Raw genomic sequence first — 23,202 nt, forward strand, 5'->3', positions numbered from 1 at the left:
ACATTTTGAAAATGTAAAAGCCTCTTATTATAAAGTTTATCTGGGGTGTTGAGAGAGAGGTCACAAGTAGGCAGAGAGGCAGGCGGGAGCCGGGGAATCAGGCTCCCTGCTGAGCAGAGGGCTCGATCCCAGGACCCTGAGATCATGACCTGAGCGGAAGGCAGAGGCTTAACCCACTGAGCCACCCAGCTGCCCCCAAATCACGTATTTTTTAAATGTGAGCATCCATCTTTCTTATCTCAAAGAGGGTTTTATCTCCCTTTCTAATTATTCTAATAAATCTAAGAACTGGAAGTGCCTATTAGCACAAGGGGTTGTTCTTGTTTATAATTGTCTTAAAGAGAAAAAAGTAGAAAAATTAATTTGTACATTGTAAGATTTCATTCTCTTCCCCCATGACTGCTTTTGCTCCCATTTTTTTTCTCTTTAGATACCTTGTTAGTGGGGCATCTGGGTAGCTCAGATGGTTAAGAGTCTGCGTTTGGCTCAGGTCACAGGCTCAGGGTCCTGGGATTGAGCCCCACATCGGGCTTCCTGCACAGTAGGAAGTCTGCCTCTCCCCCTGCTTGTGCTCTCTCGCTCTCTTACTCTCTCAAATGAATAAATAAAATATTTTAAAAAAATTAGTCTTTAAACAATAATAATAATAATAAATACCTTGTTAGTTTTCTTCCCCCTCCCCCACTTCCTCCTTTCTTCATTCTCTCAATCTCATCATTCACACAGCGTGTGCGCATGCGCACACACATACACACACACACACACACACACACACACACACACCCCTCACTACAAAACACTAACCATCCTGGTTGTCAAGACTGAGTCACTGACCCAGGTTCCCTTTCTGACATAGTGAATCTCTACTTGGGGAGGGAGGTGTTGGTGTCTTCTCTGGTAGGGGACGTAGGGTCTCTTCAGTGCGTCAGAGATGTTCTAATGATGTTGAACTTCAAAAGGGAGTGGGAGGGTGTCTATGAATCTAATCATGAGAAAGCAATCAGATAAATCCAGATGACAGAATATTCTATAAGACAGGTGGTCCTGACTCTTTAAAAATGTCAGTGTCACAAAGCAAAACAAAACAAAGCAAAATAAGACAACTCTCCAAATAAAAAGAGATTAAAGGTATATAAGAAAGAGGGGCGCCTGGGTGGCTCAGTTGGTTAAGTGTCTGCCTTCAACTCAGGTCACGATCTCAGGGTCCTGGAATCAAGCCCCACATCAGGCTCTCTCCCCAGCGGGGAGTCCACTTCTCCCTCTCGCTCTTCCTCTGTGCTCTCCGTCTCTCTCACATGAATAAATAAAAATCTCCTTTTTAAAAAGATATATAAGAAATAAAGGCAATATGTGATTCTCAATTGCATCTTGGAACAGAAAAAAGAAACAGCTGTAATAACTCATTTGTGCAGCTGGGAAACAGTGAATATGGACTGTGTATTAAATAATATTATTGGGGATGCCTGGGTGGCTCAGGCAGTTGAGTGCCTGCCTTAGGCTCAGGTCATGATCCCAGAGTCCCGGAATCGAGTCCAGCGTCAGGCTCCTTGCTCAGCAGGGAGTATGCTTCTCCCTCTGCCTGCTGGTCCCCCTGGTTGTGCTCTCTCTCTCTGACAAATAAATAAAATCTTTAAAAATGGATAGATAGGGGCGCCTGGGTGGCTCAGTGGGTTAAGCCGCTGCCTTCGGCTCAGGTCATGATCTCAGGGTCCTGGGATCGAGTCCCACATCGGGCTCTCTGCTCGGCGGGGAGCCTGCTTCCCTTCCTCTCTCTCTCTGCCTGCCTCTCTGCCTCCTTGTGATCTCTGTCAAATAAATAAATAAAATCTTTAAAAAAAATGGATAGATAGATAAATAATATTATTGTATCAGTTTTCGATTTCTTGGATTTGGTCATGGGATTGTGGTTATTTAGAAGAATGTCCTTCATAGCAGATGGCAGGGGGGTGATGTTTGCAACTTCCTCTTTTACATTTAATTCCAGTATAGTTAACATACAGTGTAATAGTAGTTTCCGGTATACAATAGGGTAATTCGCTAATTCCCTGCATCAGCCGGTGTTCATCAGAGGTGCACTCCTTAATCCCCGTCACCTAGTTTACCGTCTCCCTCCGCCACCTCCCCTCTAAGACCCACCAGTTTGTTCTCAGTAGTTACCAGTCTGTTTCTTAGCTTCTCTCTTTTTTTTACCCTATGAGTGAAATCATATGGTATTTGTCTTTCTTTGACTGACTTATTTCACTTAGAATTATACTCTCTGGCTCCATCCATTCATTGCAAATGGCAAGAGTTCATTTTTTGTAGCTGAATAATATTCCACTGTATATATATGCTGCATTTTCTTTATCCACCCATCTATCAATACACAGCCGGGCTACCTCCATAATTAGACTGTTGTAAATAACGCTGCTATGAACACTGGCGTGCATGTATCCCTTTGAATTAGTGTTTTTGTATTTGGGGGGTCATTACCAGGTAGCTCAATCACTGGGATCATAGGGTAGTTTTACTTTTTATTTTTTGAGGACCCTCCATACTACTTTCCAAAGTGGCTGCACCCGTTTGCATTCCCACCGATAGTGCAAGAGGGTTCCCCTTTCTCCACATCCTCTTCAACACTTGTTTCTTGTGTTGATTTTAGCCATTCTGACAGGTGTGAAGTCGTATTTCCTTGTAGTTTTGATTTGTATTTCCCTGATGAAGAGTGATACTAAGCATCGTTTCATGGGTCTGTTGGCCATCTGGATGTCTTCCTGGGAGAAATGTTCATGTCTTTTGCCCATTTTAATTGGATTATTTGTCTTTTGGGTATTGAGTTTTACAAGTTCTTTATATACTTTGGATAATAACCCTTTATCAGATATATCACTTGCAAATACCTCCTCCCATTCTATAGGTTGCCTCTGAGTTTTGTTGTTTCCCTTGCTGTGCAGAAGCTTTTTATTTTGGGGCAGTCATGAAAGTTTACTTTTGCTTTTGTTTCCTTTGTTTCAGGAGACCTATCTAGAAAAACGTTGCTATGCCTGATGTCAGAGATCTTACGGCCTGTGCTCTCTTCTAGGATTTTTATTGTTTCGGGTTTTATGCTTAGGTCTTTATTTCTTTTTGAATTTATTTTTGTGAATGGTGTAAGAAAGTGGTCCAGGTTCACTCTTGTGCACGAAGCTGACCAGTTTTCCCAACACCATTTCCTGAAGGGACTGCCTTTTCCCCATTGGATATTCTTTCCTGCTTTGTCGAATACTAACGGGCCGTGTATTTGTGGGTTTATTTCCAGGTTTCTATGCTGTTCCATTGATCTGTGTGTCTATTTTTTGTGCCAGCACCATACTGTTTTGAGTACGATAGCTCTGTAATATAATTAGAAGTCTGGACTTGTGATGCCTCCAGCTTTGTGTCTCTTCTTCAAAACGACTCTGGCTATACAGGGTCTTCTGCAGTTCCATATCAATTTTAGGGTTCTTAGTTCTAGTTCTGTTGAACATACTGTTGGTATTTGATAGGATTTTATTAAATCTATAGATTGCTTTAGGTAGTATAGACATTTTCATAATATGTATTCTTTCAATCCATGAGCATGAATTTCTTTCCATTTCTTGGTGTCGTCTTCAATTTTTTTCATCAGTGTCGTACAGTTTTCAGAACACAGGTCTTTCGCCTCTTTGGATCACAAGCTGCATTGCTAGGTATCTTATTTTTGGTGAAATTGCAAATGGACTTGTTCCCCCCGCCCCTTTTTTTTCTACTTCCTACTTAGGATTATACTCTTTCTACTGTTTCATTATTAGTGTATAGGAACATGAGAGATTTCTGCACATTGGTTTTGTATTCTGTGACTACTGAATTCATTCATCAATTCTAGTAGTTACTTTGGTGGAGTCCTTAAGGTTTTCATGTCATCTGCAAATAGTGAAAGTTTCCTTCTTTTCTACCGGTTTGGATGACATCTAGTTCACAACTTATTTTCAAATGGCATAAGTTAATTAATGAATTAATTAAAAGAAAAAGGGAAATTTCTTTCCTTCTTTTTTATTTTTATTTTATTTTTTAAAGATTTTATTTATTTGACAGAGATCACAAGTAGACAGAGAGACAGGTGGGGGGGGGGAAGGAGCAGGCTCTTTGCTGAGCAGAGAACCCGATGCGGGGCTCGATCTCAGGACCCTGAGACCATGACCTGAGCTGAAGGCAGAGGATTAACCCACTGAGCCACTCAGGCGCCCCGGCTTCTGTCCATTTAAGCACGTTTAAAATGTCACCCCACCCTGGTTAAACGGAGTTTTACTGTATTTTGTGCTATAAGAGCAGGAGAGAAAACAATCTATCTCAAATGGTTACTGTAACAACTAAGTGCCATTACACAGGACAGTATCTGGCAGTGCCTGTCCCTAAAAAAGACTAGTAATGTTTTCCTCATCCAAGCACCCCACGCTTCAGAGACTGTTTTGGAAGACAGTGGTGCTAAGACAGCTGTTGCCCCCTACATTCCACACAACCCAGTTTGGGTCGATTGTCCTGGCTTAAATCACAGCTCCCCCTTTCACTCTCAGAAGTGTCCCAATTTGGACAATGATACATAAGGCCACCAACCTATTGTCACAGTCTTTCTGAAAAACATGCCTATGCTGCTGAAGGGTACAGGAGCCACATCATCTTTCTGAATAAAGATGACCAAAATGTATTTTCAATGGCGTCCCTAGAGCTACAGCAAGAATCAACAAGCAAACAAATAAGCAGGGGACATCATAGGTTTCTTTTTCATTATTCCTGCCCCATCACCTCCAGGCTGACTTCACACTGAGGCTGAAACCTTGGACCATGAAAGCAGGAAATAGAAGACATCTGTGATTATACTTCACTCCTGAAAGACACTCACCGAAGTGACCCGCATTCTCTCAGACTAGCAGATAATATCATTTCAGTGGTGAAGTGAGTCCTCTTATTAATGGTGTGTGAACCATACACAGGATGACTGAGCACAGCTTGTGAGAGAAAACTTTTCCAGGTGCTATGACTAAGTAAATGCTGACTGGCCCCAACCCCTGGACTTAAGGTGAACAGATGCAGTTTCCACAGAGCAGAGCGGCTTGCCCAGTGGGCCCGCCATCTTTATTGCCAATCCCCAGTCACAGTTCTTATTCTTGCCAGAAATCACCCAATGTTGACAGAAGAAATGCCTCCTCTTCTAGGGAACAAGAATAAAACAATGGAGGAAAGGAGAAAGGATTTGCCTCTAGACTTGCCAACTCATTTTAAGTTTAAACTCGTAGTACTTTTAACACATCTTGTCAATATAGCATGTTTAATACACTCTTATCGATAGAACCCATTTATATCCTATCTCATGTTTCAGCTGTGGTGGTTCAGAGTCAGGAGGTAAATTCCATCCCATGGGGCTTATAAAATCAAGAAAGAAAGCTTCCAGGCAGTGGTTTACATTCTGCTAACGCATTTCCATTCTCCTTCCACTACTAGAATCAGAAGGTCAGCTGTATGGTAACAGGTGTTTTGGCCGTTCCATTCACTACTGGGTCCCCTGGCCCAGGATAATTCCTGGCACATAGTAAGTGCTCAATAAAAGTGTATTAAGTACATTAACAAATTCCAGACGGACATTCTGAGTCACCCAAATAATGATAATTTAGATAGATTTTAAAAATATTTTTCTTGTTCATTAATCCATTTTTTTTCTTGTTTCACAATTAAGAAAACAAAAGCTTCTTTTCCCTCAGTGGAAGCTCTCATTACCTTTTATCTTACCCCAATTTTCAGGGAGGCAATCAATAATTTTTAAAAATCTCCCACTGGGGCACCTGGGTGGTTCAGTGGGTTGGGCCTCTGCCTTCAGCTTGAGTTGTGGTCTTGGGATCCTGGGATCGAGCCCCGCGCGTTGGGCTCTCTGCTCGGCAGGGAGCCTGCTTCCCCCTCTCTCTGCCTGCTGCTCTGCCTAGTTGTGATCTCCCTCTGTCAGATAAATAAATAAAATCTTAAAAAAAAAAAAATCTCCCATTAGAAGTTCCATTTCCACTAATGGAAGACTTCAACTAAAAAAAAAAAAAATTTTTTTTTAATTTAAAGAAAAATTGCTCCCTCTTTCCAGTATTTGATATCCTCTCTTCCTTTCTTAGAATTATAAAAACAAACTAATAAACTAAATACATGCTTACACATCATCACCTCTGTTTTCACTCAATGTCAAAAGCATCACTTGTTAATATCACCACCAATTGCATCAGGACAGTTTCTAAGCATCAGATAAACTGATGCTTAAAGTGGTGGAAATTAGTTCTCCAAAATCCCAGCTCTCACTTGAAAGTTGAAATGTTATCATTAGCAACAACTTCTATTGCTGTTCTTAAAGTGACAGGCTCATTTTGTTTTTCATGAAGACGACTGACAAACCCAAGTCTGGATATCTGTAGTTTGCTAGATGCCCTTTTGAGTAAAAACAGTATTACATGAAAAAGCTGCTAGATCAACTCACAACCCAAACAATCACACAAGTGCTTTTCCTTGCTATTCTTATTGTGCTTTGGTATACAAAAATGACATGTGTACTCCCCATTTTGTCTCACAGAGTATTAAAAAGACATGGACTCAAAGATCAAGGTTTAATGAAATAAATCATTTTTATTGTTTCATTGAGGTCATTTAAAAATAAAACTGGCATATTATTTTTTCCCCTGTGTGACTCACTAGATGAGTGCCCATAGCCATGTTTACTCTATAAGAAGCGAGTTTTATTAGGCTGATTTCAAAGTCTCCTGCGAAAAGATACTGTCCTTGCTTCAAAACCCTTAATATCACCCCCTACCGACCCTGATAAGTCTTTAAGTTTCTTAAATTGCCAATCGGCTTTTGTTTTTTAATTAAGGAGTTTGTGACAGCAAAATTCCAAATATCCATAATGGCTTATTTGGGCTGGCGTTATCACCTTCTCTGGTAAGCTAGGTGGGATGATGTGGCCCTAGTTTGCATGAGAAATGAAATAGGGCATGAAAGTCTGACCTAATGTTCAGAACACCCTTGGAAGCGTTAATCAGTGTGCAACTCTGATTCATTTCAGAAGTTCCAGATAGCTCAACCGCTCGTGGAAGCAGTTCCTGGGGAACCCAAAGGAGCAAGGACAGGTATTTAGGAAGAAGCCTCAGGAAGGTAAAAGATGGTTTCTGTGGATCACGACTGGTCACACCCCCTTAGAGACATAGCCGCAGCTTGGCTGTTAAGCCCAATGAGTTGAGAAGATAAAAATCATGGAGGGTCACTCCTTTTCCTCCCCACACCTCTGCCTCGTGCCCTTCTACTGAATGATTCCCACCACCAGGGTCACTAATTTAATGGGTTAGGCCCCAATACTGATCAACCAGAGAAGTTATGTGACTTAAAAATAGGCTCCTAAAAAAAAAGAAAAAAAAAGTAGGCTCCTAAGCATTGTTCTTGCATCAATAAATATGAAGAGCAAAACGGGACTTGTCTCCCAGGAGAAGTCCTAAGCAGGCTTCTATTCTTTTCTTATTTTTTGATTTTCAGTTGGTAAGTAAACTTATTACGTAAAAGGGCAGGACCTCTAGACCTGGTCACCTCTCCCTCCTTTCTCTGAGCACACTGAACAGGCTCCTCCCAAGACTAAAAACTGCAAAATTGAAAGGCTTTTGCCAGAGATCACTGCACTGGGTTTGCACAGGTACTATTAAAAGGTTGTGTGATTCCCACTACACTGTTAGGAGCTTTGCGTAAAACTCTACCAAAATTCCCATGGAGGGGAGGGACAGTACAATCTGAGCATTATCCTCAGTCTCTGGCTTTCATGATATCCTGGTATCTCAAAGCCTTACCCAGAACCCCACATACTCTCTCCCATGTCTGACTCACACTGGCTAAGGGGTACAGCCCAATGCCTACCTCATAATAAAATAGCTCTCAGATAACTAAGTGGAGAACTAAAAGGAACACCATCACTAGTACTATCATTAGCCATTCTTTCGTTCTGTGCAAATCTCAGTCAAGGTCTTCACAAAGGGTGATGGCCACGGAGAGCTGGAACAGCTACAGCTAGCATTTATAGACAGAAGTATGAATACTGACTTATTTACACTTCACAACCTCACAGTGCCGTTAGATATATAATGACCTTTTCCTGGTGAGCAATGGAAGCTTAGAAGGGCCAAATAACTTGGCCAGGGTACCACCTTTCTTTTTTTTAAAGATTTAGTTATTTATTTAAGAGAGACAGGAGCATGAGAGGGAGGGGCAGAGAGAGAGGGAGAGGGAGAATCTCCTACAGACTCCACCTATAGTGCAGAGCCCAATAGAGACTCGATCCCATGACCCTGAGATCAAGAGCTGAGCTGAAATCAAAAGTTTCACACTTAACTGACCGAGCCAACCAGGTGCCCCCAAGATATCATCTTTAGAAAGTATACTGGACAGTAGGGACTAAAACCTGCTCTTCTTATTCTGGAGTCATAGTTCATAGTTCAGTTTTCCAAGTTTTGTAAGCATTTTTATTTCTGTAATCAGAAGAAAATAAAAGATAAGGGCTGACATTAGAATTATGCAGTAAACGGACACCTGGGTGGCTCAGTTGTTGAGCGTCTGCCTTCGGCTCAGGTCGTGATCCCAGGGTCCTGGGATTGAGCTCCCTGCCTGATGTAGGGGGGGCCTGCTTCTCCCTCTCCCACTCCTCCTACTTGTGTTCCCTCTCTCTGTCAAATAAATAAATAAGATCTTTTTAAAAAGGTAAAGACAATTATCACAGTAAAGACAATTATCAATAATGGCAACAACAAAAATGAAAACAAAGACATTCCCTAAAGAAGGGTAAGAAAGTGCTTTACAGAACATTCAGAATTGCAAAATTATTTGAAACATAAACTAACCACCATTATTCTTGGCCTGTGAACTTTTACATTTTATACTTTGAAGATTCCAAGAAAGACTTATGTTATTTATGTAGAGTCGTACCCATGATGCTTCAGATAATATCATTCACTGAAAACTAACTCTCCTTTGGAGTCCCCCTAATGCCTTGTCATCCTTAGCAGGAATTATGAGCTACACTAACAGGGTTTTTTTTAAATGCATAGTATAACACTGGGCATTTCAATTTCAGATCTGTGGCGTGCTGGGATTCATACAGTGTTCTATAGATATTAGGCTTGTTCTATGTGTAATCTACAATGTGTGACTCAAAGCAAGGACGTTCATTTTCGTTTATGTGTTCATTTTCGCTTATGTCTTCTACTTCCCAGTATCACCTACAACACTGCATTCAATTTGTTACTAATAATGACAAGAATCTCAATGGATACTCTAGTTACTGGAATCTAGCTCTTAACAGCAACAAAGCCAGTCCACGAACAGGTTCTGAAATTTTGTAACTGCTACAGGATCAATGTCAAATTGATCTCATTTTCAGGTGAAGATGTGAAGACTATTGACTAGCATATGCGAGCCCGTTCTCCAACGTTTCTGAAAAGGTTTCTATCCACCTTGTCATATCACTTAGAGACTCGGTCTCTGAGAACAACCCATGCGAAATGCGCTGACGCCCTAAACAGAATGTTACATCAGGTCCTCCACAGCCAAGAGCCATTCCTCATGGCATCCCAGTGAAAGAGGACTCTCTCTCAACCACAGTTCACAAGTGGAGAGAGTGAGGTAAAGAGAAAGGTGTGGTCTGATGGGCTCAACGGACACAATGTCACTGAGGGGACCTACACGGAACTCAAAACCACACAGCTCCCTATTTACAGGTAAGAATCCTTCTACCGTGGGGCCATGCCTCTCCCTCCATGACCGCAATTATCACAGACAAGGGTACCATCTTATTAATAAAAATCCTATTACGGAAGACGTGTGTGAATAAAGTCTCAAATCTATGTGTACTCCCAGAGTCCCAAAGAACGTTTAATCTATTTTCTCTGAAACATACCTCATTTTCAATCCCATGGAATTCCCTCTCCTCCAACTTCTTTCCCCACAAGAAGTTGATGCCCCATTAAACAATCAATTATTTCATTTCACTCAATTTGTTCAGGGCTACTTCACAAAAGTCTAGGCAGAATTTTGTCTACAGAGTCTTAATGAAGAACCGAGTAGAACAAAACTACATGCAATGTTGAAGTTTAAAACATACGAGAAGCCTATGAGCACTGGGGATTTGTTTAAGGCTTTTATGGAGAACTGGATCTACTGGATAATACCCCACCAGATGCACAAATCACATCCTGGGCTTTTTATTAAAGGTACGACAACAAAACTCATTTAATATACAATTTAAAATCTGGTGTGTAACACACAATCTCCCTTACCGATGCTTTCCCTTTGGACATTATCAGGAAAAAAAAAAAAAAAAAATGGCAGAGATCACCTACTTTCTACCCCTAATACTACCCAAGAAGTGTACTTCTTCCTTCAAAGAGCTTTCTTCTTGAAAACCATGAAGTGGTGCTTCATGATTTACTACTGCCTGAGTAAAAACATCTACAAAATGAAACTTCTTAATTTTGATAAACAACATTACAAAGAGAAGAGCTTCAATGACCAGCCCAATCGCTTCTTTTTAGGTACAAAAACGAAGGCCTGGGGAAGTTAAGAGAGTTGTACTGAATCATGTTCAGTTAATGGCAGTGCTGGGATTGAGAAAAACCTAGTCACAGAACTGCCTCCCATCCAGCAATGTGAACTTTCTTGCTCCTGAATGAATGAACCTGATTTCCTCCTTACCCCTGCACACAGCCAGGGAGAGAGCTTCTCATGAAAGAGACTGGGCATGGCACTGCCCTGGGGTGAAGGGAGAGCTGGCACTACGGGAGCCATCTTGAGTTTCACCCATATGGCCACCTCAGGGACATAAGAATCAGAGACCATTCCTGGCCTCAGTAGCTGATATCTTTCCACAGTAAAGAGCACCAAAGCCAGGCACATCTGGTGGCAACAGGCTTTAGGATCCTCTAACAGTCTCCCCACCCCCACATGAGGAGAAAATGCCAGCCAGCGCTGTCTCCTTGTCTATCATGGAGTTCCCATAGGTGCTCCTGACAGGACAGCCACAACTCCTCTGTGCCGGGATCAGAAATAACAGGAAGGCTCACCTACCAGAGCGGGCTGCCCATTACTACAGGCTGTACATCAGCCTAAGAGAAGACAAATCACCTTCAACACAACCGGAATTCCGGGGAACCACCCACTTCCCTTCTCACATTGATCAGAGGGTGCAGGGTGTCCGATCTCAAGATTATTATTCTGCTCTGCAGGAGAAGGGACCATTGAGAACATCTCACTGTTCAAAACAAACAAGGAGGAGGCACATCTTCCATAAGACATTCCACTTGGGGGGTGGTGGGAGTGGGGGCGGGGGCAGGGCAAGACGGAAAGAAAGAGGTAGTAAGAGTAAGGAGAAGGCAGACAGGCGTACGTTCTTCTGACTTGAAGAGAAAAAGCGGATAAAATGCACACAGCTTTTATTACTCACTTACATCCCTGGAAACCAACAGATGGAATCTCTCATTGCCAAGTTCTAATGCATTTCATGTTCATGCTCAGCATCAGGACCCTGGGCTTGCCAGACACTAATAAACTGCAGACAGTGAGGTGAGTATCAAGAATCCACAGCTCCACCCTCTGCCTCCCATGCAGGGAGGGAAACATTCACTCCACATTAGCTGAATGTCCACAAAAGGCAGCAGGTACATTGGTCCAGACATGTCAGCGGAAGGTGACCATAAGAAATATTTACTTTTTAGTATAAAAAATATAGAGGTGACCCCTAAGGGCAATTCACATCCATTATCTGAGAAGGCTCATTATGAGTACTGCAGCAAGTACTCCTTATCCTAAAGGATAGTCAACCAAGTAGCTATGATACTCATGTATTAAGGCAACCTAGAAAATGAACCTCAGGAGAGCGCTAGTCTATATCATTCTGATCCTTCTAGAAATTAGTCCTTGAAAACCAGGGCCCAAAACTCTTGAGCTGAAAAATTTTTATTCCTATCAACCAGCCACCTTAGTGCCTGGGCTTCCTTCTTGGATTGCTCAAAGCTTGGTATCCACATCTCCCGCAAAGAGCTCCGGCGAGGAGCCAGAGGTGAGAAAGCAAACACCGCAGGCTCCGGGCAACTCAGGTGCATCACGTTGGCCTGCCATCTTTTGGGTGGTAAACCCTGTGTTGAGAGAAAGGAAAAAAAGAATGAAAAATTTAAGAAAGCACAAAATCAAAAAAAAAAAAAAAAGAAAAGAAAGAAAGAAAGCACAAAATCTTGGGTTCCTGCCTCAAGAGGAACAGAACCCAACATATACTATTCCTTTTACAGCAAATACCTTCATTCCATAGTAACACAAACCGTCTCCTGCCAAGTATCTTTATGAAATTCCAGAACACAGGAAAGAAGGAAGAGATTCTGAGGATGAGCGGTTAGGATGGTGTCAGATCTCTTGACAGTAACACTGAAGTTAAAAGGCAATGGTAAAACGAACTGATGAATGTGAATATTAGTGGGTCAAACTTTAAGAAGGAAAAGAATACTTGCGTAGCCTCAAAATACTCCCCCCCCATATATTTATTCATTTTTGTGGTGGATTTGACATAAATCCACAAAAGATTTGATATTCCTTAAGAAGGACGAATGGATAAGGAAGATGTGGTCTGTATACACTATGGAGTATTATGCCTCCATCAGAAAGGATGAATACCCAATTTTTGCATCAACATGGGCAGAACTGGAAGAGATTATGCTGAGTGAATAAGTCAAGCAGAGAGAGTCAATTATCATATGGTTTCACTTATTTGTGGAGCATAACAAATATCATGGAGGACAAGGGGTGTTAGAGAGGAGAAGGGAGTTGGGGTAAATTGGAAGGGGAGGTGAATCATGAGAGACTATGGACTCTGAAAAACAACCTGAGGGGTTTGAAGTGGTGGGGTGTGGGAGGTTGGGGTACCAGGTGGTGGGTATTATGGAGGGCACGGATTGCATGGAGCACTGGGTGTGGTGAAAAAATAATGAGTACTGTTTTTCTGAAAATAAATAAATTGAAAAAAAAAAAAAAAAAAGAAGGTGGAGATAACTTCCTTGCCCTTTGAACATGGCCGGGACTTAGTGACTCGCTTAATGGAAAGGTTAAACTAGTAAGCTCACAGAGAAAACCTAGCAGATTTCACCTCAACCAAATGATCAAACTTAACATCACTGGTAATAATTCACATTGATATGATGTGTCCTCTGATATAGTGTGAAGAGAAAGGCCCTTTCACCCTTGAAGTAATATTCCCCCAAATCCATAACCTACGTTTTAACATGAGAAGATATCAGACAAATTCATGGAGGGGCAGTCCACACAAATATTGACCAGTGCTCTTCCAAAGTATCAAAGTTTGTAAAAATAAGGAAACGGAACGGCTGATCACAGTTTGAAGGAGACTAGGGAGACACGAGAGCTAATTTCAATTTGGTATCTTGGATTTGATCCTGGAACAAAGGATAACAAAGGATGTTAGTGGAAAAACTGGTGAAATATGACTAAAGTCTGCAGGTCAGTTAAGAGCTGTGGGCCAGCATTAATTTCGTAAGTGTTGACAAATGTACCATGGTGATGTACAACGTCAACAACAGGGGAGGCCAGGTGCCAGCCTGTACGATCTTTGTAACTCTTCTGTCAATGTAAAATCATTTCAAAACTAAAAGTCTTTTAAATAAAGCAACAATTCTAAAAAAAAAAAACTAAAAGTCTTTTAGAAAGCGATGCAAAATGTCTCCCAATTCCAAGGAAAATGGAATTGCTTAAACAGAGTAGAATGAAGACATTTCAGACTTCCTTGCATATCCCTTCTCGGGAAGCTGTACGAGGGTAGGATCCAACTAAGGAGCAAAACTAAGGAAAATGGAGACAAGCATACAAGAGATCTGTCAGGAAAAGATAAGAAAGGAAGATCCCCAAGTGCTGCAGAAGGGAGCTCTCAGGCACGCGAGGTGGCGAGGGCAGCCGGCACGCTGGAGAGGCTCAGAAGGCTCTGTGAGTGATTTCTTCAACAAGATGAAATGAACTGGATGCCTGGTAAATCTGAACATCTTCAAAGGAGAGTTAAACAATCAACAAGGATTGAATGAGTGGTACATCCATAGAAAAATAATCAAACAAGATGGCAATCGAAAGGGAAACAAAGATCTGTCCAGGCAAGGGAGATAAATCACAGTACACTACATGGCTTGTCTCAGAATAGCAGGTGCCTGTACAGTCATGATCACAGAAACACTGAACATCAAAAAAAAAAAAAAAAAAAGTGAGTGTATAAGCATTTTATTTAGAAACAATGAATAAGTATCAAAATAATTAGCTAAATGTGATGGTAAGAGATTCTACTGGGGAGTGGGAAAAGGGGAAAATAAAAGACTGCTCTTTTTTTTTAAACTAACTGCAGAATTATTTAATATAGTTTTAATATTAAATGTATTAGTTTAATAAATTAGTTTTAAATTTAAGTTCAGTTTAAATTTAAGTTTAAAATTAATTAAATTTAGTAGTTTAGACTCGTGCAGATATATCTTTTTCAAAAAAAATTTAACGTGAAGATATTAGGGTTTAAATGTGTTGAATCTGTAATAATTAGAATCTTCATCAGGAATTTAGAAAGCAGAGTAGGAAAATCAATTTGGAAATACAATAATTTGGGTACCTACCTACAGTTGGATCGATATATTCTCTCTTTGTTAAACCTCCCATTAGAAGCATATAAGAAGATATTAGGGTGTAGCCTGAAAAAGAGATGGCCTAGAATGCATATAAAGCTTTCTTCAAGCATCTGAATGGACTCTAAGTAGAAGAGTGAATTAACGTATTTAGAAGAGGGATAAGGATACAGTTGCCCAAATCCTCCCTTCTCTTAGAGACCACTGACAAATGATTATGGAGTTTGGCTTCCAGGGCCTGGAACTAGTGCAAAGTTTCTTTACCAAGACAACATTGAAGAAAAAAAAAAAGAAAGAAAAAAGACAACACTGAGCACAGAGAACCATAACACAAATCCTAATAACAAACCACTAGGAAATGCTAAGACTTAAAATCTGGGAAGTCTGAACAATAATATAAAATAATAAAAAAAAGGTTTTTTTTTAGAAAACCAAAAATAGGGGCACCTGGGTGGCTCTGTGGGTTAAGCCGCTGCCTTCGGCTCAGGTCATGATCTCAGGGTCCTGGGATCGAGTCCCGCATCGGGCTCTCTGCTCAGCAGGGAGCCTGTTTCCTCCTCTCTCTCTCTCTGCCTGCCTCTCTGCCTACTTGTGATCTCTCTCTGTCAAATAAATAAATAAAATCTTTAAAAAAAAAAAAGAAAAGAAAAGAAAAGAAAAGAAAACCAAAATAGGCTCAACTCCAGCCACTTTAGCCGGAGTTCATGGCTAGGTAGAGATTGTATCTGGAGCAAAAGCAGAACAAAATCAAGTGAGGAGGACCCAAAGTGATTACCATGAAACATTATAACCCGCTCACATTACCATCTCACATTATAAGCCACTGAACTAAAGAGTCAGAGGCAGGTAGCTAAGAATGGATGAGAGAAGGGAAAATGCCAGTTCAAAACAAAGAACGATATAATTGTCAAAACTAAGAAAAGATAAAATAGGCTGCCTTAAGAAATAATGAAGATGCCAACATTGGAAATGTTCCAAGATCATTAGCAGATGACTTGTTCGTGATACGTGAATCACCAGTCATCTGGTAGCCATACTGACCACATGCCATTGGATGGCCTTCCCAACCCTGACCTTGCATAACTGTTTATATGAGAAAGCCAGTAACAGTGCCTGCCCACGCAAGGGTCCGTTCAACAGCGTACCACAAAGTTACGTCTGAAATGATATCACAAAGAAAAGAATCTTATGAAATGGACTCTTAATTCCAGAGTTCTTGTAGAAATATTTCAGAGTATGACCTGAAGGAAGTGTGTTTGATGAAATAGTTATGACATTTTAGAAGTAACTAAATAAATTTCAGCCTCCCAAATTGACTTTCCAGCTGGGGTTCTGGGCAGAAAAACAAGCTGTTTCTAAAGTATGATTAGCAAATATTTTGCTTCCAAAGAGGACATGGCTCCTATTCCAACAATAAGGACAAAGTCAAACAATCTATAAATTCATAACTTTTCTTGAGCCCCTCAGGGAACTGATATCATGCGGCAACAAAGAAAACTGAATTTCATGACAAGACCCTTAAAGGAGAGATGGATACATGATCTGTTTAACCTTTGACACAACATGGAAAAAGAGGTGGTCATCATACAAAGAGGTAATAAGAAATCAGTTACATTTTTAACAAATTTTTAGAGGTGAAGTAGGAGTTACCATGCTGGTTTAGAATCCCTAGGAGCCCCAGAGAGAAAAGAAGAATTCAAACCCACTCTAAAGCTCTTTCCCATGGACATTCACCAGTTGCCCAGGAGGAAAATTAGGAGCAGAACAGAAGACTGAAAATATTTTAAACTGAATCAACATTAACATAATAATCTAAATTTGTAGGAGATAGCGCAAGCAGTGATTAGAGGCAATTTTATAGCATTAAACATATATATTATAAAAGTATGAAGGTTTAAAATCAATGACCCAAGTTTCTACCTTAAATTTGAGAAGAGCAAATTAAGTCCAAATTAATAATAATTAAAATAATAAAGAACAGAAATCATTAAGATATAAAGCAAGATATTAGGAGAAGGAAAGGAAAAGTGAAGGGGGTTAAATCGGAGGGAGAAATGAGCCATAAGAGATTGGTTTAGAGAAATAAACTGAGGGTTTAGAGGGGAGGGGGGGAGGGGGTGGGTGAGCCCAGTGACAGGTATTAAGAAGGGCACGTATTGCACAGAGCACTGGATCTTATACATAAATAATGAATCTTGGAACACTGTATCAAAAACTAATGATGTACTGTATGGTGACATAACATAATACAAGAAAGTTTAAAAACAAAACAAAACAAAAAAAAGATATAAAGCAACATTTTTAAAAATCAATGAAATCAAGTTAATTATTTGACTAGATCATCAAAATGGATAAACCTCTATTTAGATTAACCATAAAACAGACACAAACTAATATCAAACATAAGGGAGGTGACATATAGATATTACAGACATTAAAAGAATAAAGGAATACTAATAATGGTATGTCAGTCAACTTCACAACTTGGGTAAAATGAAAAAAATATTCCTTAGAAGACACAATCTACCAAAGTTCACTCAAAAATAAATGAATAACAGGAGTAGCTTTATATCTATTAAAAACAATTCAATTTATATTTTAAAACCTTCCACAGAAGAAACAAAAAACAAAAAAAAATACCTAGGTACTGATGACTTACTGGTAAATTCAGCAAAATATGTAAGAAAAAAATGATACCAATTCTACACAAACTCTTTCAGAAAACACAAGAAAAGGGAACATGAGACCAGCATTACCACATAAGAAAACTAGCCACAGCATTAGGAGGAAAAATATGGAACAATATACCTCATGAATATAGAAGCAAAAATACCTAACAAAAATATTTAGCAATTCAAATCCAACAATAAATAAGAAGGATAATACACTCTAACCAAGTAAAGTTTAGCTCACAAATCAAAGTCAGTTTAATCTTCAAAAATCATCACTATAACTCACCATTAAATAAACTAAAAAAGAAAAACCATATGATCATCTCAATGGATAAAGAAAATCATTTAACAATTCCATGTCCACTCATGATAAAAACCCTCATAAAAGTAAGAACAAAAAGAAACTTTCTCAGTTTGATAAAGGGTGTCAACCAAAGTCCTATAGTTAACATCATAAACAATAATGAAAAACAATGTTTTCTCTTTATGACATGGAACAGGGTGAAGATATATTGTCCCAATAGTACTATTCAAAATTTTAATGAAGGTTTCTGTGCAGTAAGGGAAAAAAAGAGAAGAAATAAAAGGCAAATAGAATGGTGAGTGCTGTTAAGTATGTAAACCTGGTGATTCACAGACCTGTATCGCTGGGGCTAATAATATATGTTTATTAAAAAATTAAAAATTAATTTTAAAAAAGGCAAATAGATTGGAAGTCTGGGTAATATCTCCTTTTTTTTGGTAAATGATATGATCATAATTGTAAAAAAAATCCTAAGAAATCTATTAAAAAGATACAGAATTAATCAGTGTAATTAATAAGGTTGTAGTCTACAAAGTCAACATACAAAATCAATTTTACTTCTATCTACTAGCAACAAACAATCAGAAAATTAAGGGGTTTTTTGTGTTTTTTTTTAATTAAGTTTTTAATTAAAAAATAGCATTGAGGTGCCTGGGTGGCTCAGTAGGTTAAGCCTCTGCCTTCAGCTCAAGTCATGATCTCAGGGTCCTGGGATGGAGCCCCACATTGGGCTCTCTGCTCAGCAGAAAGCCTGCTTCCCCTTCGCTCTCTCTGCCTGCCTCTCTGCCAACTTGTGATCTCTGTCAAATAAATAAATAAAATCTTTTTTAAAAATTTAAAAACAGGGCGCCTGGGTGGCTCAGTGGGTTGGGCCGCTGCTTTCGGCTCAGGTCATGATCTCAGAGTCCTGGGATCGAGTCCCGCATCAGGCTCTCAGCAGGGAGCCTGCTTCCCTCTCTCTCTCTCTCTGCCTGCCTCTCCATCTACTTGTGATTTCTCTCTGTCAAATAAATAAATAAAATCTTTTAATAAAAAAAAAAAATTTAAAAACAAAAACAAAAATAAAATAGCATTTATTATAGCGTTAAGAAATGTGAGCTATTTAGGGATAAATTTGACCAGAGTTATAAAAAACCTGTATACAATAATGTATAGAGAAATTGAAGAAAACCTAAATATGTGGATAGATCTATCATTCTTATGGATTAAATGTCTCAATATTGTCAGTTCTCCCCCAAATTAATACATACATTCAGCACAATCCCAATGAAAATGCTATCAAACACTCTCATATAAATTGGCAAAGGGACTTTAAACTTTATATGGAAAAGCAAAAGACCTAAAATGATGAAAATAATTTTGAAAAAGAACCAAGTTGGAAGACTGACACTATCTCATTTCAAAACTTATTATGAAGCTACAGTACTTAAATATAGACATATTTACCAGTCTAAAAATTAACCCATATATAAGACCAATTGAGTTTTGAAAAAAAGCCAGGTAATTCAATCATGAAAAAAAATCTATCCAATAAACAGTGCCAATACTGTTGAATATCCAAATAAACAAACCTCAACTCTTACAACGTGCTGCCTCACAAAAATTAACTGTACTTAGACTATAGACCTAAGTGTCTTGCGGGACAAAATGTCTAGAATAAAAGAGAAGCATATCTTAGTGACCCTGAGTGACACAAAGATTTTCAAACAGGACACAAAAACCAAACAACAAAAGAAAAAAATGATGAGCGGGACTTCATTAAAATTAAAAACTACACACTTCAAAAGATATTGTTAAGAAATGGAAAAACAAGGTGCCCAGGTGGCTCATTTGGGTTAAGTGTCTGCCTTCAGCTCAGGTCATGATCCCAGTCCCATGTCAAGCTTCCAGGGAGGCTGCTTCTCTTTCTCTCTCTCCTTCTGCCTGCTGTTTGTGCTATGTCCCCTGTTTGATTTTATAAATAAAATCTTTAAAAAAAGAAAGAAAGAAAGAAAGGAAAAGAAAATGGAAAAACAACCCTCAAACTGAAAGAAAACATTTGCTGTATAAAGGATTCTTAGAACTCAAGATTAACAACTCAGTTTTTTTTAAATGAGGGAAGATCTGAAGAGACATATCACCAGACTCTGAAGAGACATATCACCAGACATCAATGGCAAGTAAGTCCTTAAAAGATACTCAAAATCATTAGTTACTAGAGAAACACAAATTAACTCACAGTGAGATACCAGTATGCTCCCACCACAATTAAAAACTAAGACTGATGACACCAACTGTTAATGAATGGAACTCACATACAATGCTGGTGGGAAGGTAAGATAGAGCAACTCTGGAACACAGTTTGGTAATTTCTCAAAATGTGAAACGTACATCTTTGTAATTTTTTACAAAAGGAGCTATTTTGGGATGCCTGGGTGGCTCAGTTGGTTAAGCAGTTGCCTTCGGCTCAGGTCATGATCCCAGCGTCCTGGGATCGAGTCCCGCATCGGGCTCTTTGCTCAGCGGGGAGCCTGCTTCTCCCTCTGCCTCTGCCTGCCATTCTGTCTGCCTGTGCTCGCTCTCTCCCCCTCTCTCTCTCTGATAAATAAATAAAATCTTTAAAAAAAAAAAAAAAGGAGCTATTTTGCTCCTAGGTATTTACAGAAGAGATATGAAAGCCTATTCTCATACAAAGACTTAGCAGCTTTATTTGTAACAGCCAGAAACTGGAAACAACTCAAATGTCCATCAGCAGGTGAATGGATAAGGACATTTTGGTCCGTGCAAACATCAACAATAAAGAGAAATTATTGATACACGCAGTGTTGTGGATGAAGGTCAATGTTATGACGTGGACTGAAAGAAACCAGGCACAAAAGAGAATCACGACATGATTCCATTTAATAGAATGTTAGAAAACTGACTTAGGTTCTTTGACAAAAGTGAGAAAAAGCAGATGTATGGTTGTCCAAGGAAGGGGTCAGAGGGATGGATTAGAAAAGGACACGCGGAAACTCTTGAGGATAGAAATGTTTCTTATCTTGATTGTGGTGATGGTTTCACAAGTCTATGCCACAATAAATATGCATTTTAAATATGTACAGTTTATTCTACATCAATTATACCTCAAAGCTAATTTTTTAAAAGTTTATCCCAATTGTGTGAAGTTGTATCTATAATGATTCCATGTTATATCTCCTATGATAGCCTTTTTTGAGGAAAGGATCATTCATCATTAAATATTCTTTAACTGACTAAATTAATTCAATATTGAAAGTCTTTTCCCTATATAAATAAAGTGTACAACACAGAGCACAGGCATACTCGGATTCAGTCTGTGTGGTGGACAGACTACAGATGGCCCCCAGCATTCCCGCGTGCTGGTATTCACACCTTTGTAATCCTTCCCACTCGCATGTGCATGTTAATTGTCACTTGCTTCTAGGCCAGCAAGGGTGAGAGAATGTATGTGATTATGTATACATGGTAACATATGCCGGTCTTGCTGGACTCTCTCTCTCCCTTGCTGGCTTTGAGGAAGCAGGCAGCCATGTTGGGGAAGCCCCTATGAAAGGAACTACAAGTGGCCTCTAAAGGCTGAGGGCAGCCTCCAGCCTCTGACCAGCAAGAAGCTGAAGCCCTCAGTCCTACAGCCTCAAGAAACTGAATCTGGCAATAAACGTGAGCTTAGAACAGACCTGTCTCCAGTTGAGCCTCCAGATGAACCTCCAGCCCTGACCGATCCTTCGATACCAGGCTTCCAGCAGACCCACCTAAGCCATGAGCTACGTAACCCACAGAGACTGTGAAATGACAAATGTGTGTTGTTTTAAGCCACTAAGTATGTGACAATATTGTTTACACAGCAACAGATAATTCCCTGGGTCTGTGTGGAGGGAGAGCAGGGAAGGAGCAGAGTAGAGAAAAGGGAAATGCATTTGATATTCTTATATCAAATATATATATAATATATAATATATCATATATTATATTATTTCCTACATCTAAACACAATAATAAATTATTATCAACCACAAGACAAAAAATGATCAGAGTTAGAGGCAAACAAATTATTTCTTCCAGCTTTTCTTTGGCTGAAGGAGAAAAAGTGAAGAAACCTGCCATATGTAAGCTCTAACACATCTTGTAAGACCAATGAATAAATGCAAGTAAAAAGAACTGGTTGAAAACCCTTTAACTTACTTTCACAATATATTTCATTCTGCTTTTCAATAATGAGGACGTCACCATTTAAGAATTGTAGCACAGGGCGCCTGGGTGGCTCAGTGGGTTAAGCCGCTGCCTTCGGCTCGGGTCGTGATCTCAGGGCCTGGGATCGAGTCCCGCATCAGGCTCTCCGCTCAGCAGGGAGCCTGCTTCCTCCTCTCTCTCTCTCTCTCTGCCTGCCTCTCTGCCTACTTGTAATCTCTCTCTGTCAAATAAATAAATAAAATCTTTAAAAAAAAAAAAAAGAATTGTAGCACAATCATTGAAATGCAAGCAAAGCCCTTTAATCATCTTCACTGACCACCCCTCTGGGAGGAACAGAAGCTCATCAGAGGACAACCCTTTCCATCTCTTTCTCTTCAAAGACTCCAAAGAGAAGACATTCAATCACACCACCTTCAGGCGCTCTGAAACTCCACAGTCAGCTGTCTCTCTGGAAATGCAGGAATATATGCATTCTCCTATGATTTTTAAAAAGCTAGCTACCAGCTCCTACACTCTCTTCCAGTCCCCAGCGATCATTCCAACAGGCCGTCCGTGAGGTGCAGAAGCAGTGAGGGTTTGGGTAGTTCTCGGGTTTTCTATGACTACAATCCCCAAGCCTGGCAAGGATGGTGATATGCAGCCCAGGCAATCATCTCCCTCAGACGTTCTGTTTTCTGCTTTGGTCGACTTTCAGAAGAAATAATGGGGATAGCATGGACAATTAATGTGGTCTCTACCTTCTCTCACGTTTTTTGCAGTGTGTGGATTTTGATTTTTGCTGTACTGTGGCCTTATAAATTAGGTCAGAAAGGAAGTGACTGGAAATCAGGATGTGTCTGAGAAAAATGATGTCAAATTTAGTGTTCGTGCCACTGACCAACACACTTGGCTTAAAATAAATGATTTCATGAATAAAAATTTGTTATATAAAACCAGATAAAGTAACTTAAATTTTTATAATAATTGAAATGAGGAAAAGGATCTTGCAAACACTTTTAAGTCATCTAAATAAACATCTATTTAGCATATGAAAGCCTTGTAGAGTATACATACAATACACAAAAATAATTCCACATACTGCGTAGGCTTATGTTTGGCCTAAAATTAATATGCTAGCCAAAAAAAAAGAAAAAATCAAAACACATTTCAATATTTAACAAAAATTGTTTGCCTTCAGAGAATGTAGATAAATGTTATGTGTATATGGGAGTCAGGCAAGAGAATGATGGATGATGGCCAAGTAGTATATGTGGGCAATCCCATTTTTTTTTTAATTTCAAAAGTAATTGAAACTAATCTTTCTTTTTCTTTTAGTAAACTACCTTTTAACAAATTTAGTTATATA

General features: G+C 39.5%; 1 protein-coding gene across 3 annotated transcripts in view; it reads right to left on the bottom strand.

The window, feature by feature from the left end:
- Positions 1 to 23,202, bottom strand: part of FUT10 (fucosyltransferase 10) — a 133,736-nt gene that overhangs the window by 51,517 nt on the left and 59,017 nt on the right. Inside the window, exon 4 of one of the 3 annotated variants that reach the window (XM_059384346.1) lies at positions 6,617 to 12,167. The exons of the other annotated variants lie outside the window; for them this stretch is intronic. Coding sequence (XP_059240329.1) covers positions 11,943 to 12,167 — 225 coding nt within the window. The 3' untranslated portion in view covers positions 6,617 to 11,942. Of the gene's footprint in view, positions 1 to 6,616; positions 12,168 to 23,202 lie in introns of those variants that run through there. 3 annotated transcript variants of the gene reach the window in all.

Source organism: Mustela nigripes, chromosome 18 (assembly GCF_022355385.1).
Source record: "Mustela nigripes isolate SB6536 chromosome 18, MUSNIG.SB6536, whole genome shotgun sequence".
NCBI classification, from domain to species: domain Eukaryota; kingdom Metazoa; phylum Chordata; class Mammalia; order Carnivora; family Mustelidae; genus Mustela; species Mustela nigripes.